Source organism: Zingiber officinale, chromosome 10A (assembly GCF_018446385.1).
Source record: "Zingiber officinale cultivar Zhangliang chromosome 10A, Zo_v1.1, whole genome shotgun sequence".
NCBI lineage: Eukaryota > Viridiplantae > Streptophyta > Magnoliopsida > Zingiberales > Zingiberaceae > Zingiber > Zingiber officinale.
The window spans coordinates 26,227,333-26,248,124 of NC_056004.1; the positions used below are offsets into that span (position 1 = coordinate 26,227,333).

Below are 20,792 nucleotides of genomic sequence, written 5' to 3' on the forward strand. Positions count from 1 at the left end.
TATAATATGATTTAACTTATGAAGAACACATGAGTTGAATTTGGATTAATAATGTTAAGTTTCGTTTGCAATCCAAGTTTAACTTTTGAAGAACACATGGGTTGATAGGAAAAGTTCTGTACTTATACAAATTTTTGTATAGGGGAAACAGAACGAAATTTCGAGTAGCGCCAACACTAAGGGTGTCCTCTGTTATCATCGTAAAAGATTTTCAACATTGCTCAAATGATTTAGAAAGTTTTAGACTTTTTTGCCAATTGGCATAGGCCTATAACTCCGTGTAGGAGACCCAGAACCAGGATTTCTCACCATATCTCTCTTCTACACACTCTACACTTCTATCTCATTATAAAATTTTAGAAATCTAAGTTGTCTAGGTCTATCAATGGATTTTAGTCAAAATTCATTGATGAAATTCGAGAGCTCTAATCAGGGTTATTTTAAATCATGTAGGTTTCTGTAGCGCCCAGGAGTCCAAATGTGTCCTCCGTTATCATCGTAAAGGATTTCCAAAATTGCTCATCGGATTTTGAAAGTTTTAAACTTTGTCCAAATTGGCACGGACCTATAACTTCGTGTAGGAGACCCATGATCAAGATTTCTCACCATATCTACCTTCTACATATTCCACGCTTCTATCTCATTGTAAAATTTCAAAAATTTAAGCCGTCTAAATCTATCAACGAGTTTTGATTAATGAACCTAGAGAACTCTAATCGGGCTCATTCCTACTTCAGTGAATTTATTATGTAAACATGAGTACAAATAATCTCCTTTTTACTGTTTTAAATCCTCAACACCACTTTGATGTTGTTCTCATCAAGATGGCCGCTGCCATGCTAAACAAAACTGCGAAGGATTCAAAACTTTTATCGATGGAGTGTAAGTAACATGATTTACGGCATTGCGGAAGAGAGCAAAATAGTTTGACCGATCGTATAGCAAGCGAGATACTCTGTCTCAACATTAAGATGATGACGTCTATTAACCAGATAAGCGGCCTATGCAAGACATAATGTAATTACATTTTTGATGCAACAAGGCACCCACCCTTGGTCCTCGTTAAGAACATTCCATGCATCTTATTCGTGTGCAACAAGAACAACCTGCTTGCCGACATTCTGACCAGTGAAGAGTCCAACCAGGGCCAATGGAGCTTTCTCTATGCCCTCAACAATGTCCTCCACATAAGTCACCTTTCCTTCCCTGATGTATCCAATGATAGTCTCCAAGAACTCAGGATACAAATGCTTGTGATCTGGCTCAATGAATCCTTGTATGCGGAGACGCTTTTGCAAGATAGCCATTATGTTATATATACCTTCTTTTTGTGTGAGATTGTACTGAGATATCAGGCCACAAACAGCAATGCGGCCATAAACTTTCATGTTTAACAACACAGCATCAAGCATTTTGCCACCAACGTTTTCAAAGTAGATGTCTATTCCATCAGGAAAGCATCTAGAAAAACATAGATATATGCAGTATTAGACTTAAACATGTTTTTTGTTCAATGTATACAGCACTAAAAACAGAAGTATATATAAACAGAAAGCTATATTCCTAGCTCATGTCACATTACTTAGATAGCTAGGATTCGGCACAGGCTAGAAGCTGCAAGAAACTTTTGAGTATCATTGGCCGTTGATTGTTTTCACACAGATTAATAAAATATTTGGAGTTTGAAAACAAGTCTCAGATATTTTTGTTAAGATAGCATCGAGATTTTGTGATCTTAACACAAAATGATCAAATACCCAGCAGATGAATTGAGGCAGCAAATGTTGCATGTTTTCTTTCAGTTCCTTTACAGTAGGCATAGAAATATAAAGGAAAACTTTAGTATAGATTCAAGTCATTTAGTTTACGTGGCAAAATAAGATGATTAGAGGCAAAAGGATGTAAATTTTTTTTAGCATCCTATGTTGTTCAATGTTTCAAACAAATCATAATTGTTAAAACTTCTATATCTCAGATTTTGACCTTTTTAAGGCAGCATCAAGATCTTTCTCCTCCTTGTAGTTGAAGGCATCATCAAAGCCTAATTTATTTTTCAAGAGATCAACCTGAGTCAAGCAAAGGAAACCAATTACATTAACTAGTAAATCAGACAAATCAGAAGACAAGGTATATTTATGAATACCTTCTCTTTGCTACCAGCACTCCCTACTACATAGCAACCCAACAACTTCGCAAATTGGCCAACAAGTTGACCGACAGCTCCAGATGCTGCCGATACATATACTGTTTCTCCTGTCTTCGGAGAGCATATGTGATTAAAACCAACATAAGCAGTAAGGCCAGGCATTCCTGAAAAATAAAAAAGAGAAAACTCACATCATCATCAAAGCATGTTTGTCCGCAGCTATTGGGCTCAAAGCAGTGGAATCACAGAAAATAAATCCATTCATATCCAGCGGCTGATCAACCAATTGGTTGGCAACAAACTGCTTGTCGATGGTGACAAATATTTTTCAAAAAATGAGGAGTTCAAACGAATCTTAACTGGTAAAAATTTTCAATTCAAGGTTATATGCTCGAAGCTTTTCTAGCCATTTTTATTTTATTTTTTATCAAATTATGCTAGATGAGTAATATCCATGATATAAGAATATACAGATACAAAATATGCAGTTCTCCAACTAATATCTAGCTTAACTTTAGATTCAACAATCAATTAAGGTGTACATAAGTACCAATTATATGCATTGTAAAAAATGAATAAGTTTCTCTATGTCTGCAGTGTTAGAGGATAATTTGCCATTTACCTAGAATTCCTGTGTAATAAGAAAGTGGTATGTCGGTATATTTTATTTTAGATAACCCCTGTGGTGATTCTACCACAGTGTATTCTTCCCACCCAGTAATTCCCCACACCAAGTCTCCAACCTTGAAATCTGGATTGCCAGAGTCGATGACTTTGGATACACCGTAACCAACAATTACCTGCACATTATGAGAAATGTCATGAATACTAAAATCTCAGTTAATAATGTGCGCCATACTTGCTTGATCAGAGGAGAGAATAAATGATCTTTTTATTTTTAACGCAAGCCTACAAACAATTGGTTCATGCTAACTGATGTTGATAAGGGTGACATGATTATTGCAAGTAATTCTACCACATTTTAAAGTTATTTGCACACCCCAGCGCCACGAAATTGAGATTGTTAACTTTCTTGATAAGTAAAACTATACAAGCAACAAAAGTACGTTGAAAAAAAAAATTTGATTGACCACATGACAAATTTTATACTTACTGATCTGGAGACCTGTGGGAAAATGGTTATATTTACCATATGCTTGGTACAAGAAAGAAAATGGTATATAGCTCCGGAACCTATTTAGCAATGTTTAATATTTATTACCACTGGACTATCAATAAAAATAATGGCGAACTATCAATATTCTTTCAGCTGAGCACAAAATAATTTGGAGGAACAATAGACTAATCTACTGGCAGTATAGTGAAAGATCTCGTAAAACCTAAGCCGCATGAATTCTAAACAACCGAAATAAGAATTCAAATAGGAAAAACAAGAATATATAAGCATGTATCTTGGTTTCGTCGAGAACATGGCATAAGAAACTAATAATACATAAACATAATGACAAAGAACCTGATTGAAGAGCCATATCTTTGTCCTTTAGCGTCGTCCAGAAGATCCTGTGGAAGAAGAAGCAGCGGAAAGAAAAGGTAGGTCTTCCGAGAGACTTAGGGGATGACGACGCCGAAAAGTTTTAGGTCAATGGGGAACCAAAAGTTATATCAAGATCATCCTAAGCCCTTGGAGGCCAACCCTATATATAGTGAACATCTATTATCAGTCCATCGATAATAATAGATGTGGGACTATAAGTCCATATATACTGAACATCTATTATCAGCATATAGATGATAATAGATGCGGGACTAAAGGTTCTACACATATGAAATCCACATCCAATTACCCGAAACCCACTGGACATAAGTTAGATCACTTTAAAGGGTTCGGATCGTATTCACGTGTGCAACTTACAAATAAGTCCACCTAATAACCTAATAGGGATAATTATATCCAACAATCTCCCACTTGGGCTATATGTGAGTTGTACGTGAAATGCAAGTAAAACTTTAGTTGATATCAAACTTTATTGGTATATAATACCCCTGTAAGCAATCTGGTCCATTAACTTTATTGGTATAGGACTAAAGAGGTCATAGCTACTGTATATGATCGTAAAAAGTCCCAACAGTAATCACAATACCAATATCATTAATGACATAGATCAAGATGTGGATGTGTAGAGTGGAAATTACATGAAATGTGATCAATACATGTCAATTTCCAATTGGTCCTAAAATGACCTCAAAAGAGGTCAGATCATATTTACAAAATACTTTATGCTAAACTGCAATAGCAAATCATAATCCAAACTGTATGATTCCAAAAGGAATCTATATCATATTTACAAACACCATATGCTAAACAGCAGTAGTAAATATGATATCATAGTCAGAGTGTCAAACAAACATATAAATTCCCATTAATGTTTTGAACTTTAAGTACGTACAATAATCAAAACAATATGTTTGTCTTTATTATTAAATGTAGAGCAAGAAAAATAAATACAGACTCCCACTAAATGAGTTCTTATTCCATAAGAAGGACTCCTATATCCACAACATGCGCATGAAACACCTTAGGCACCAAGCCTTTGGTGAGTGGATCGGCCAACATGGAATATGTTCTGATGTGCTCTACCATAATCTAACAACTCTGAACTCTTTCTTTAACCGTTAGAAACTTGATGTCGATATGTTTAGACTTCGACGAACTGCGGTTGTTCTTGCCATAAAGTTCTGCGGCTTTATTATCACAGTAGATCCTCAGTGGTCTGTCAATGCCATCAACGATCTGTAATGCTGTGATGAAGTTCCGCAACCAAATTCCATGATTAGACGCTTCATAGCATGCTATCAACTCTGCCTCCATAGTAGAAGTGGCTATTAGCGTCTGCTTGACGCTCTTCCAAGATATAGCCCCTCTAGCAAGCATAAAAATATAGTCTAAAGTAGATCTTCTGCTATCCAACCATCCAGCAAAATCGGAGTCTGAATATCCAATCACCTCTAGATAATCTGATCTCCGATACGTGAGCATATGTCCTTTAGTTCTTTGCAAATACCGAATCACTCTCTTTATCGCTTTCCAATGTGATGGTCCTGGGTTACTAACATATCTGCCTAACATCCCCACTATAAATGGTATATCTGGTCGAATACAAACTTGTGCATACATGAGACTTCCCACTGCTGACGCATATGGGAATTGCTCCATCTCCTTTATTTCAAGTTCAAGTCGTGGACACTGCTGCAAGCTGAACTTGTCACCTCTTGACACAGGTGTATCACCAGGTGTACAGTTCTGCATACCATACCTTATAAGCACCTTTTCAATATAGGCCTGTTGTGAAAGTCCAAGAATGCCTCTTGAACGACCACGATAGATCTGTATGCCTAAAACAAAGGATGCTTCACCAAAATCTTTCATTTCAAAATTACCAGATAGAAATAACTTGGTTTGTTGTAGCATACCCTTATTATTGCTCGCAAGCAATATATCGTCCACGATAGATCTGTATGCCTAAAACAAAGGATGCTTCACCAAGATCTTTCATTTCAAAATTACCAGATAGAAATAACTTGGTTTGTTGCAGCATACCCTTATTATTGCTCGCAAGCAATATATCGTCCACATACAAAACAAGTATAACAAACTTGCTCCCACTGAACTTGACATATATGCACTGATCAACGGGGTTCTCTTTAAATCCAAATGAGGTAACCACTTGATCAAATTTCTGGTACCACTGACGGGATGCCTGTTTTAAACCATAAATGGACTTCTTTAATCTACATACTAGGTGCTTTGAGTCGTTAGACTCAAAGTTCTCTGGTTGCACCATATATATCGACTCCTCTATGTCTCCATTGAGGAATGCAGTCTTTACGTCCATTTGATGCGGCTCCAAATCATAATGAGCTACAAGTGTCATGATTACCCTAAGGGAGTCTTTCGTCGACACAAGTGAGAAAGTCTCCTTGTAATCAATGTTTTCTTTCTGAGTGAATCCCTTGGCAACAAGACGAGCCTTATACTTTTCAACATTGTCCCTTGAATCCCGCTTGATTTTATATATCATTTACAACCAACGGGCTTCTTTTCTTCAAGCAATTTGACAAGTTCCGAAACGTCATTGTCCGCCATAGACTTTAACTCTTCTTACATGGCGTTAATCCACCTTTCAGGGTTAGAGCATTGTTTGACTTCTTGGAAAGATGTAGGATCACTCTCCAACCCTATGTCAAAATCATGCTCTTGGATATAAACATAATCACGAGAATTCGTGGTTCTCCGTTCCCTCATGAGTCACCTTACAAACACTTATACTTAAGGTGGTTGAGGTATGCTCTCATCAATACGAGGCAATACCTCATTTTGAGTGGTAGACTCTTCCAATTGCATTGGAGATGACATGAAAATTTCTTGACTCACTACTCCATTTGGATGTGTGATACCCATAATGTGTGGTATGATAACTATACCGCTACTGATCGCACTAGTAGTAACCATAGAAGGATCGCCAATGCTTTCCTCAAAAGATACTTCCCTGATTTTATTACTCCCACTGTCCTCAATAAACTTGGCATTTCCCGTTTCGAAGAAGGATCTATTAGAGGGATCATAGAATTTATACCCTCTTGACTTCTCAGAGTATCTTATAAAATTACAGCTAACCGTTCTTGAGTCCAGTTTCCTTTCATTAGGCTTGTAAGACCTAGCTTCAGCTGGACAACCCCAAACGTGTAAGTGCCTAATGCTAGGCTTCTTACCCGTCCACATCTCGAATGGGGTTTTAGTTACTGCCTTACTAGGTACTCTATTAAGTAGGTAAACTGCAGTCTTTAGTGCTTCACCCCACAAGAACTCTAGTAGAGAAGTGAAAGTCATCATACTTCTTACCATGTCTTTTAGGGTTCGATTACGACGCTCAGCTACACCATTCTGACTTGGTGTACCAAGCATGGTATACTGAGGTACAATTCCACACTCAGCAAGGTAGTTCGCAAAAGGTCCTGAACGTTGTTCACCTGATCCATCATATCGACCGTAATATTCACCTCCACGGTCGGATCGGACAGCTTTAATTTTCTTACCTAGTTGAAGTTCAACTTCAGCTTTGAAAATTTTGAACATTTCTAAAGATTGCGATTTCTTATGAATAAGGTACAGATAGCCAAATCTGGAATAGTCATCTATGAAGCTAATAAAATATGTGTGTCCATTCCAAGATGTCTTAGGGAATGACCCACAAATATTCGTATGTATTAGCTCCAAAACATCACTGCAACGGCTAGCCCCCTTATTCCTTTTATTAGTGGTCTTCCCCTTGATACACTCTATGCAGACATCAAAGTCTGACATATCAAGGGAATCGAGAATTCCATGTGACATTAACCTTTCTAGCCGTTGTTTGAATATATGTCCTAAACGCCTATGCCACAACATAGAAGAATTCTCATTAGTCAATTTACGTTTTGTACCTATACTATGCATTATCACGTTGTCAACTGTAGGAGTAAAGGTGTTCAATTTATAAAGCTTATCAACCAAGGAACCATTGTCAACCAATATTGAATTAAAGAAAATACTAAAAATTCCATTTCTAAATGAACAAGAATAACCTGATTTGTCCAAATAAGAAATTGAAATTAAATTCCGTCGAAAAGATGGTACAATAAATGTATTTTCTAAATCCAGAAAAACTTTGATTCCTAAACAAAGCCTAAAAACACCAATAAACTCGACTTTAGCCTTCTTTCCATTTCCTGTATAGATGTATCTTTCACCATCAAGCGAAAGTCGGCTCCTGAGACAACCCTGCATAGTGACACTTATGTGAGTAGTAACACCGATATCTATCCACCAAGTGTCAGTAGGTACAATAGCTAGATTGACTTCCGAACTAACAAAGTTGAGAAGTTTACTTTTCTTTACACGCCAATTAGCGTACTTGGGCAGTCTTTCTTCATATGACCTTTCTTCTTGTAAAAGAAACAAGTGGATTCCTTATTCTGCTTCTTGTGCTCCTTATGGTCATTGCCTCCAGAATCTGCAGTCTGTTTTCCTTTTCCTTTGTTGTTGATCCTCTTTCGTTTCTTGCTCGTACATTGAGAACCAGATGCTAAGTGAGCACTCTCAGATGTCTCAATCTTTAGTCTCTCCTCCTCTTGCACACATTGGGCAATAAGCTCATTCAATGTCCACTTTTCCTTTTGAGTTTTATATGATATCTTAAAAGGAGTGAACCGTGCAGGCAGAGACATCAAGACAAAATGCACTAACATACCCTCAAACATATCGAGTTTTAGTGCTTTCAGACTTGTCGCTATATTGGACATCTCCATAATGTACTCCCTTATGTTTCCTTTACCATTATACCGCATGGTTACCAACTTCGTAAGAAGTGTGGTAGTCTCGACCTTTTTATTTGAGGTGAATCGGTATACTAATTGGTCTAGGAAACTCTTAACATCTTCTCCCTCCGTTATTGAGCCCTTTATTGGTGCTGGTATAGAAAGCTTCATGATACTCAGACACATGCGATTTGATTTCTCCCACAGCTGAAATTCAATCCTCTGCTCTATAGTGCTAGCACTGGTCAGAGGTGCGGGACGATCATTCCTTAGTGCATAGTCTGTTGGTGAGAGAAGCATCCGACGATCGAACTCGTGTTTTGATAATGGCAAAAGATTCAACGTTAAGTCTTGTTGTTATCTAACATGTTGAATGAGTGTTTCAGGAAAGTCCTAACTGTGGTTAGGCAAAGGTGAAAGTCCTAGGGGGTGGTAACCCTAGGTCCTAGGGGTCGGTAACCCTAGGTGGAGGAAAGTCCTAGCTGCGGTTAGGCAAAGGGAAAACCCTAGGGGGCGGTAACCCTAGGTCATAGGGGGTGGTAACCCTATGCGGAAAGTCTTGGCAGGTCGATGACTTCAGGAAAAAGTCCTAGGGGGTGGTAACCCTAGGTGGAAAGTCCTGGTGTCGCGAACCAGGTGAAAGACTGGACTAGCCGGGAAGCGGATGTCCAGCAGAAAGTCCGAAGCGTCGAGTCTTGAGCAAAAGTCCAGTCAGTCTGGACGCAAGGTAACTCTCCAGGGAGTAGGTGAGGACGCGTTCCCGTAGAGGAACAGTGCGTCGGGTCGACCTAGGGTTTTCGAATGGAAATCAGAATCAGACAATCCGGAGACTGTCATAATATTCATTATCACATCTATTATGTTTTATGTGCTAACTTTGTCTGCAGGGTATATTTGGGACTAATGTATCTTGCGAGGACCAAAGTGCAAAGATTAACCTCGGATGAGCGATGTCCGAGGCGCCCACGAAGCTTGAGGCGCCTGCAAACCCGAGCTGGGCAGCTTGAGGCGCCAAGGAAGCCAAGGCGCCTGACACGAAGGCGCCTGAGTGGTTGAGGCGCCAACTCGATAAGGCTCGACCAGTTCAGCACTTATCTCCGCGGTTGACTCGGCTCATTCAAGGCGCCTTGGTGAACAGTAGAATGCGCCTTGAACACCCTTTATAAGGGGTCTCGACCAGCAGCTCAAAACAACAATTTCCAAGTCTTCTGTCTCCAACGTGCTGCTCTAAAAGACGTCCGAAAGTGCTGCTACAAGTTTACGACGACTCGAAGCTCCGAGATTCTATTCTTGTCGTCAGTATAATTAGTTCTTGCATTTACTTGTACTTCATCTTGTAATCCTTTTATCGAGCTTATAGTTGTTGCCCACGCAAAGCGATCAAGGATCGCGGGGCTTCGAGTAGGAATCGATCAAGGCTCCGAACGAAGTAAAAATCTCTTGCGTCTGTGTATGTTTGTTTTTATTCCGCTACATTAACTCTTACGCTTTTTACGATTCCGATAATCGAACGAAATAGCCGCAAGCGCTATTCACCCCCCCCTCTAGCGCGTCTCGATCCAACAATTGGTATCAGAGCGGGGTCGCTTTGAACTGGTGCAACCACCATTCAAACATTTTTTTGTGGCTTTGTTGTTTGTATAGGTTAAAAATAAAACCTTACGCCTTTCGTTTTTCCCTCAATAATTATTTTCGAAAAACTCATTCTCATCTTTTCACCATAAGTCAGCATTAGCGAAATATCGCAATTTCAGAAATTTGAAATAATATTTTTTAAAAAATATATATATATATTTTATTATTTTAAATTCGTGAACTTCTATTTCTATCCTTCCATACCGCACTGCTAATCCAGGATCAAGTCCTGGTACATTTATTTGCTATTTTTTGTGTGCAAGGTTCTTTTAAAATGGCATTCCAAGAAGGATTCTGCACCGTCCGACCGCCACTCTTTTCTGGCGAGGACTTTGGATGCTGGAAGAACCGGATGGAATACCACTTCAAGACGCAAGTCGAGATGTGGATCATCATTCAGACCGGACTCGAACTTCCACGTGACGACACCGGAGAACTTATCTCATGCATCAACTGGGATTCTAGCACAATGAAAAAAGTTGAAGTCGATGCCAAAGCAACCTGCATGCTACAATGTGGCCTAACCAATGAAGAACTGAACCGCATCGGCCCCTTCACAAGTGCAAAAGATTTGTGGCAAAAGTTGATGGAACTACACGAGAGCACTTCCGACGCTCAAGTAAGCATAATTTAATAAATGATTTATTTGAATTAGATGAGCAGAATAATACTACTTCGGCCGAGGAAGGTATTACGATGGTTGCAGGTACAAGTAAGACAGAGGAAAAGATATGGTCCGAGTCTTCAAACGAATCCGGGTCCGACGAAGAAGAACCGACGAGCTTCCTCGCTCTACCAGTACTAGCAACCGTGGCGGAAACTGAGTCCGAGTATGAGTCAGAAACCGAGAGCGAATCCGAGACTGAGTCTGATCGAAGCCACGAATCCGTATTCATTTCCGAAGGATCAAAACCCACTGTAAGTTCACTACTCGCAGAATTTCAATTAGATAACTTGCATGAATTATTACCTTACTTAGTAAAAAAGTTGGCTAAATCCAACGTCCGGATTAAGTCGCTCCAAAAGGAGGTAACAGCCCTTAAGGAAGCGACTGACTCGAGCTCTTTAACTGAGTCAGTTCAAATTGGAAGTTCAACTCAAGTCCAACAACTTGAGGAAGAAAATTCCAATTTGAAAGCTCAAATTAAAGAACTCAAGGACACGTTGGAACGGTTCACCTTGGGCTCCAAGAATCTGGATCTGATTCTTGGAAAACAGCGAGCCGTTTACAACAAAACTAGACTTGGATTTAAAACGAAAATAAAATACAAATCATATTTATCGCTAGTTAATAGAAATAATAGAAAAATTGTCCAAGCATGGGTGCCAAAATCCAACTTGGTTAATCAAGTTGGAACTGGTCACTATTGGGTCCCCAAGGATCAAGTCTATTACCTTGATAGACCATATCGAGGCTATGATCCAAGGGGAGCTAATAGAAAAACAATATTAAGAACATAATTCAAATTCAAATTCAAATTAAATTTAAAATTAAATTCAAAATTCAAAATTCAAAATTCAATTAAAAAATTCAAAATTAAATTAAAAATTCAAAAATCAAATTAAAAATTCGAAATTAAATTTAAAATTTAAAATTCAAAAATCAAAATTCGAAATTAATAAATTCAAAAATCAAAATCAAATTAAAAATTCGAAATTAAATTAAAAATTCAAAATACAAAACTCAAAATTCGAACTTAAATCAAAATTCAAATAATTCGAATTCAAATCAAATAAAATGGAGGATCCAGACTCGCTGGCACCCCCAACTGAACTACCCGACAGGGTAACTGAACCTAATATACCCGAAATGGGTAAAACAAGAGTAGATTACCCGGCAGGGTAATTAAGGTTAGATCAAAACGGGCTAGGTTTAACTTGACCCACAGTACTGGTGAAGTTTTTGGATGATAGTACGTTAGGGAAGCTTAGGCATCGACGCCCAGGAAGATACGGCTTCGACCGTGCATTGGCCACCGACTCAACTACCCTTAAATGGATTCTAACTAGTTAGACTAAGGTTTAGTATTAAGTTCAATGGGTAAGACTATTTAGGAAACCTCAAGCGTGGTTACTTAGATTTTCTACTTCGACCATAAATTGTAAGTTTATCCAAAGAATGCTTACTTGTTGAACCCAAAGCTAAACATGAATCTAACACAAAATTAAACCAAACCCTTAAATTTAACAATAGTTCATCTCACAATAATTATAGGGATCCCTGATTGAAAATTTAGATCGGGTGAGATAACTAAGAAATTAAAATTCTTTCAAAATTATTTTTAAAAAAAAAAACTTAATTTCAAAAATCTTTCAAAATTATTTTAAAAAACTTAATTTCAAAATCGTTCAAAATTATTTTAAAAAACTTAATTTCAAAATCGTTCAAAATTATTTTAAAAAAAACTTAACTTCAAAATCTTTGAAAATTATTTTAAACTCAATTTCAAAATTATTTTAAAAAACTTAATTTCAAAATCGTTCAAAATTATTTAAAAAAAAAACTTAACTTCAAAATCTTTGAAAATTATTTTAAACTCAATTTCAAAATCTTTCAAAATTATTTTAAAAAACTTAATTTCAAAATCTTTCAAAATTATTTTAAACTCAATTTCAAAATCTTTCAAAATTATTTTAAAAAACTTAATTTCAAAATCTTTCAAAATTATTTTAAAAAACTAATTTTAAAAAACTTAATTTCAAAATCGTTCAAAATTATTTTAAAAAACTTAATTTCAAAATCTTTCAAAATTATTTTAAACTCAATTTCAAAAATCGTTCAAAATTATTTTAAAAAACTTAATTTCAAAATCTTTCAAAATTATTTTAAAAAACTTAATTTCAAAATTATTTTAAACTTAATTTCAAAATCGTTCAAAATTATTTTAAAAAACTTAATTTCAAAATCTTTCAAAATTATTTTAAACTTAATTTCAAAATCGTTCAAAATTATTTTAAAAAACTTAATTTCAAAATTATTTTAAAAAACTCGATTTCAAAATCTTTCAAAATTATTTTAAAAAACTTAATTTCAAAATTATTTTAAACTCAATTTCAAAATCTTTCAAAATTATTTTAAAAAAAAACTTAATTTCAAAATCTTTCAAAATTATTTTAAACTCAATTTTAAAAATCTTTTTAAACTTCATTTCAAAATTATTTGAAAAATCTTTCAAAATCATTTTAAAAATCTTTAAACTTTAGGGCTCTGATACCTGATCAACACCAATTAGATAATTTGATTGTAATTTAAACTTGACTCGTGCTTGGACTTAAGGACCAACTGAATAAATAACCTAAATTATAATTTTAGCTACTCTCTCTCTTCAACCTAAAAATTAACAAATTCTTTTTCAAAAATAAGTATTATTTTATTCAAAATTAAGCTAAGTCCCTTTTTCACTTAAGCTATATTTTTTCAAAATTTAATGTTTGCAAAAGGTTTAGCTAAGTGACTCATATAGCAACTTTCAAACTTAGCCATCTTTATGAATTTTTGCTGAGTTACCTATTAGATTCATTCTATACTTAGCTAAAAGTATTAAAAGCATATTCCTTGCAAAATTTAACTCATGGCTTTCAAATTTTTTTTTGCCAAGTAAAAAGAGACTTCAAAATAATTTGCCTCCAAAATTCTTTAAAATCTAGCTAAGTTTTCTAAACTTAGTTACATATTTTTTTCTCTTTTCCTCTAAAACCAACTAAGTTTACAAAGAGGCTAAAGCCATCCTTCAAGTCATCCATAAATTAGCCTTTTTAACTTAGGAGAAAAATAACTAACAAATTTTTCAGTTACTAGCTAAGTGTTTCACAAGCATTTGTCCAAAGCCTTTTAAGCATTTTTCTAAAAACTTAAAACATGCTTTCCAAAAACATTTTTCTAAAAACTGGCTTATTTTTTGATATATGGCAAAGGGGGAGAGTAGGAAATTCAAAATCATTAATTCAAAAAGAAATCCTACATTAAGGGGGAGCTTCACAAAAGTTTAAGTGTTAGCTTAAGTTAGGCGTTCATTTGAATTTATGTACTTAAGCTTGCTCACTTAAAACTTTTTAACATACTTATGCATTTGTTTTTACTTAACTTTGAATTTGGGTTGCCATAATCAAAAAAGGGGAGATTGTTGGTGCGGGAAGCATCCGACGATCGAACTCGTATTTTGATAATGGCAAAGGATTCAAAGTTAAGTCTTGTTGTTATCTAACATGTTGAATGAGTGTTTCAGGAAAGTCCTAACTATAGTTAGGCAAAGGTGAAAGTCCTAGGGGTGGTTAGGCAAGGAAATCCTAGTTGAGGCTAGAAAAGGAAGCCCTTGTTGAAGGGACTAAGTAGGAAGACTTAGAGGATTGGGAACATCAGCAAGGAAGCCTTGGGGGTTGAGGACACTAGATGGAAAGTCCTGGAGGTCGAGAACACTAGGCAAATGTCCAGACGAGTCAAAGACCGGAGGTTTAGTGAAAAGTCCCAAGGGTTAAGATCAGCTGAACAAAAGTCCAAATAGGTAGGGTGGACCAAGGTTTGGTACCATGTAAACTCTCCCGAGTGGAGTAGTGAGGGCATGATCTCGAAAATGTTGGATTGAAAGCGCTAGAGGGGGGGGTGAATAGCGCTCGTGGCTTTCACATTTCGTTTCGAAAATCTTACGAGTAATGCAGCGGAAATAATAACAGATGAACAATCACACAGAGAACTCCAAGATTTACTTGGTTCGGAGTCTTGAGCGACTCCTACTCCAAGGCCCACGCTCGTTGAGCGTTTACGTTAGGCAACAACTATAAGCACGAGACTGACCAAGGCGCCTGAGTGGCTTGAGGCGCTGCTCAAGACTTATCTCCGCTACGACTTCAAGACGCCTTGGTAAACAGTAGAAGGTGCCTTGAACACCCTTTATAAGGGGTCTCGACCAGCAGCTCAAAACAACAATTCCCAAGTCTTCTGTCTCCAACGTGCTGCTCTGAAAGACGCCCGAAAGTGCTGCTACAAGTTTACGACGACCCGAAGCTCCGAGATTCTATTCTTGTCGTCGGTATAATTAGTTCTTGCATTTACTTGTACTTTATCTTGTAATCCTTTTATCGAGCTTATAGTTGTTGTCCACGTAAAGCGATCAAGGATCGCGGGGCTTCGAGTAGGAGTCGATCAAGGCTCCGAACGAAGTAAAAATCTCTTGCGTCTGTGTATGTTTGTTTTTATTCCGCTGCATTAACTCTTACGCTTTTTACGATTCCGATAATCGAACGAAATAGCCGCGAGCGCTATTCACCCCCCCCCCCCCTCTAGCACGTCTCGATCCAACATAATCTAAGTCTATGCAGCCTACGACTACGGTTACGTATTCTTTCCATTCAGCAAAATTCGAACCAGTTAGTGTTCGGATGTTATTAATGCTGGCAGTTACAGATTGCACTGAAATTAAAGAGAAAAATTTATTTAAGCTCACGATTTTACTAAAGCCAAGAACATATTAAGTAATATAAAATTATGCAAATAAAATAAAATTTTAAATGCATATAAATGGGCTCTTTATAAGATACCAAGTACAACATAATGTGTCTTCCTTTGGGGCGACACATTATTTGTTAGCGATACTCTCTAATATAACTCAAACTTTAATTGGCCACACAATGTGCCTTCCTTTGGGCCGACCCATTGTGCGCATAATATGATACTTTATATGAGTTATATTTTGGTCCATAGCTTACAACAACCTTCCTTTGGGCCGACATATTTTGTGCATGATCTGAACAAAATAATATTTTGTTCTATAGTTGTAAGCTACCTTATGCATATATCTGGCATAAAAGTAACCTTCCTTTGGGCCGATTACTTTTAGCATAGATATACGTCTACCAACACAAAATGCACTAAACCTACCTAAGGTGCCTTCCTTTGGGCCGACACATTAGTTCAACTTAGTAGCACGTTGTGTAAATAGACCTAAGAAAATACTAGGAACTTAATTCGAATAGAAATTACTTAATTAGCCTTAACAATATAAAATTAGACTTATTAATTGATTTATACTTTATGGTAATCGATTGGTATGATCCAATCGATTATCCCAATTGATTCGAAAGCCTACTATATGCGACTACGCGATTATAGATAGAACCCTTCCTTAAGAAGCTAAAACTTCGAGTTTTATAAAAGCAGTAGCATTTTTTTTTTCTCGAATTCTGTTTCAACGAAACAGATTAAACAAAAAAAATTAATTAATAAAATTAAAAAAAACAATATTAATTGATCAAAATCAAACTTAATCGATTAAAACTGACGTAGTCGCGAGTTTAAGGCTATTAATTATTTAAATTTCAAATATTTCTGTTCAAAATTTTAGACTCGGCAATCAATTGCTCGACCAAAGCAATCGATTAAACCATCATAATTTTACCTAAAATTAGGTTAAACGGTGACGATTTTCGTCGTTCTTCGTATTCTTCATAGAAATACAAAAAACTCAAAAAACAAGTCTATCCTAATTTTCTCTTATATAATCTTCGACGATTAAAAATTTGTATTAACTAGGAAAGACTTAATCTAGCATACAAATAACAAATCAACGAAAAACCTAAATTTTATTGCCAATGAAAAACGCCGAAACAGAACCTTCGCTCTGATACCAATTGAAAGATCTCGTAAAACCTAAGCCGCATGAATTTGTAGGATCGAAAAGAATTTAGATATCTCTACATTTGCATGATATTGTCCACTTTGGGCCTAAGCCCTCATGGTTTTGCTCTTGGGCTCTCCCCAAAAGGTCTCATGCCAATGGAGATATATTTTCTCTTTATAAACCCATGATCTTTCCCATGTGTTTTACAATGTGGGACTATGTTTGCAACCTTGCAAACCCAACAATCTCCCCCTTAAACAAAGGACCATATGCTTCCCAAGTCCGATCCTTTGACCCACCAGGTCTTTCTGCCCTTCGGTCCACCCGACCTACTAGGATTTCCTTATCTGGTGTCTGGTCCTCTTAATTCGAACATAGGAGCCCCCACTTTCTTTGTTCGAGGTAATATTGTACCTTATTGTACCCACATGGCTTAATCAGACCATGACTGTTGTACACAGTTAGTGGTTAAACCTTCTGGCAATCCGGGCTCTGATACCACTTGTAAGATCGTAATGAATTTAGATATCTCCACAATTACATGATATTGTCCACTTTGGGCCTAAGCCCTCATAGTTTTGCTCTTGGGCTCTCCCCAAAAGGCTTAATGCCAATGGAGATATCTTTTCTCTTTATAAACCCATGATCTTTCCCATGTGTTTTATAATGTGGAACTATATTTGCAACCTTGCAAACCCAACATATAGATCTCTTAGAAGCATGGAACCAGATAAATACTAAAGCATACAAATCTATGCTCAAACTGAGTTAAAGAATTTGCATAGCAATTTTCTGTAATTAAAGTGCATAATCAAAGTTATTCTGAAAAATCTTGCCCATTTGAATCAAATTTCTTAGGGTGAGCATTTTCCATCAAAATGCCTCTTTTACTGTATGAACTTGAAACTAAAGCCTCAAGTTCTATCTTTCATATTGACAGTAGTACAACACACTATAAAAACTTATCAGGTACTATATCAGTATTTAAGCATTCTTTATTGCATAACCTACAAACTTAAGATTCTAAACTCTGTATCCCACTATTAATTAATGTTCACATCAAGTTGTAGTTAGAAGTGGCACCATAGATTGAAGCTCGAATGTGTTTTGATGGCATTATTTCTAAGGTACTGTCGTTTACTTCCCTTAATTTTATATTGCGGGATAATTAATAGTGGTTTAGAATGAGATTCAATCTTGCTCGTTGCTTATAATAATGTAAATGTTGATGAACAAGGGCGGTTTGCATGATAATTAATAATTAAGGGGGGATGACCTCTGGGGAAACATGAAGCTAGTGAATCGTTTATGTTCCATTCGTACCAAGTTCAGATTACACCATTTATGTATCTACTGTGGGATACTTCTTATCTGACACATATATATATCTTATCTAGCACCATTATACTACAAATCTAATCAGATTAAGAAGTATAAAAAATTGGAAATCCATTCTCTCTTCCTTTTCCCTTTTCCTAACTTATTCATGAAGTGGCATGTGATTTTAAATAGATTTCCAAAACTAATGGTAGCTAAAAGAATAACAAACTTGTGTAAAGAAAATTCACTCACTGGGAAACCGATCAAACAAAACGCAACTAGAAAAAAAAAAAGAGAATTATAAGAACGAAAACAACACTAAAACAACCAAAAGGAGGAAATTTTGAAGAAAGGCAAGGAAAGGGGCGAGAAGGAGAAGCAAAAGGTACCGATCCAGGCTCGTAGGAGGCTCTGTAGCTAGTGGCGACGGGCTTGGACATGCGGCTGCGCATGTAAGGATCGCAGGAGAGAAAGAGGTTCTTGAGCAGCAGGGCGGTGTATCCCGGGGGGAGCTTGGCCGGCACGGTGGCGGAGGTCAGGATCATGTCGTCCTCAGACGGGAAGCCCGTCACGTAGCTCTTAAGGAGGATCCGCTTGTTGCTTAGCTCCTCGGACGCCATTCTTTCCAATGCTTCCTTCGATCTTTTTCGCTACCCGCTGCGGCAGAGGCGTTGAAAAACGGAGCAGTCTGCCTGCTTTTAATTTGATTCATCGATAAAATCCGTTCAGTTCGAGGTCAGGTTTTATTGGTAGGGGCATTCGGCGACAAATTAAATAATCTGGACGATTTAAAGGAATACTTGATTATGAGGGTTTAGGATACAATGTAGTTTATAGAAAAAAAATAATTATCGATTATAATTTCACCCCATAGTTTCTCTCTTTTTATAATATTGAAGATCGGATTGTAAAGTTTATCTCTTTCCTATAATTTAAGATCCACATCCATATCAATTTCCTTATTCAAAATATATAATTTAAGGTAAAAAAATTATTTTATTAAATTTGGATATCCACTTTTTAATACATCAATTTCCATATTTCCTCTCTCTCCTTTATAATGTTTAGGGAATGGACATTCCATAAATTTAGAGAAGTTACCTTATCTAAAATTTAAGATAAAATCTTTTAATAAGATATCTGATGTGGACAACATATATAAATGTAAAGAAAAATTACACGTACTTTCTAAAAACTTAAAGTTAAAAAATACTATATTAAATAAAAAATATAAATATTAAAAAAAAAAGAAATTCAAATATATTTTTAATTTAAAATTTTAAAAATTTTAAAAGACTAAATTAATATTTGACGGATCATAAGCACAAATAATAATATTTCACGAAAATATATAATTAGTCTAAGTAGTCAATAATTTATTTTGGATTCTAGCCCGGTCATGACCGGTCCCAAGCTCGGATAAAGAAAGAGAGTTGCGTTAGGTTGTCAGCCAGCGTCAAACTATGGCAAATATTTAATGAATGAATTCATTAAACTATTGTGTTAATGCTAGGTTGTTCCCCGGAAGGAACGCGTTACAGGGTCCGACTGTAACGTCTCGACAAGGACAGCTACATCTCCAGAACTCAGGTGTAGTAATAAATATGCAAGAGTTCGCGTTAGGAGAAAAATTAGTATTTTGTGTGTACAAGAGACAAAATGGACAGGTGAGAAGGCAAAGATGATAGAGAACTCGGGGTTTAAGTTATGAATCACTGAAAGAGTAAAGTAAGAAATGGAGTGGGCATTATTATAGATAGTTTGTTAAAGGATAAAGTTGTAGGAGTAGTTAGAAAAAAGGATAGAATTATAGCCCTTAAGATAATAGTGGCGAAAGAAACTATGAACATAATTAACGTATATGTGCCACAAGTAGGATTAGATGAAGCTACCAAATCAAGATTTTGGGAGGACTTAGATGAAATATTACAAAATATTCCACCAAATGAAATGATTTTAATAGGAGGTGATCTAAATAGGCATGTCGGAGTGAAAAATGAGGAATATGAGAGAGTACATGGGAGTTATGGGTTTGGAACGAGGATTGAGGATGGAAAAACTATATTAGATTTTACGATAGCATATGACCTTATATTAGCTAATACGTTTTTTTAAGAAAAGAGAAGAACACTTAGTCACATTCAAAAGTGAGAATAATAAATCGCAAATTGACTTTCTTATGGTTAGGAAGAAGGATAGAAAGATTTGTAAAGATTGCAAAGTCATCCCTCGAGAAAGCTTAACTACCCAACATAGGGTAGTAGTGTTGGATATACGTCTCAAACATAGTATCAATAAAAAGAAAATATATACAATTCCTAGAATTAAGTGGTGGAAGTTAAAGGATGGGAAGCAACATATATTTAAGGAGAAGGTAGAAGTACAAGCATTAGGTGAAATATACGATGACTCTAATACAACATGGGATAAGATGATATCAAAGTTGAAAATAGTAGCTAAGAGTGTACTCGGTGAGTCAAAGGGATATGCACCACTAAGTAAAGAATCTTGATGGTGGAATGATAAAGTACAAGAGAAAGTGAAGGAAAAACGAATAGCTTATAAGGAATTATATATTTGTAAGAACGAGGAAAACCAAAAAAAAATATATATATACAATAGCCAAGAAAGAAGCTAAGAAAGTAGTGAGTGAAGCAAAAAAATGAAACTTTTGAACGGTTATATCAAAAATTGGATACAAAAGAAGGGGAAAGATGTTGGTGCAACCTTAGGTCAAGGTTGACCTGGTTGACCAGACTCGA

General features: G+C 36.2%; 1 protein-coding gene across 1 annotated transcript; it reads right to left on the reverse strand.

Annotated features, from left to right (window-relative positions):
- Window positions 1-909: 909 nt before the first annotated feature.
- On the reverse strand, window positions 910-18,764 carry LOC122027009 (2-alkenal reductase (NADP(+)-dependent)-like). The gene is made up of 5 exons (XM_042585802.1): window positions 18,420-18,764; window positions 2,769-2,946; window positions 2,144-2,310; window positions 1,984-2,066; window positions 910-1,461 (listed from the first exon to the last, which is right to left on the reverse strand). Exons 1-5 carry the CDS (start codon window positions 18,648-18,650, stop codon window positions 1,083-1,085), a joined length of 1,038 nt encoding a protein of 345 aa, XP_042441736.1. The 5' UTR covers window positions 18,651-18,764; the 3' UTR covers window positions 910-1,082.
- Between the last annotated feature and the right edge of the window lie 2,028 nt (window positions 18,765-20,792).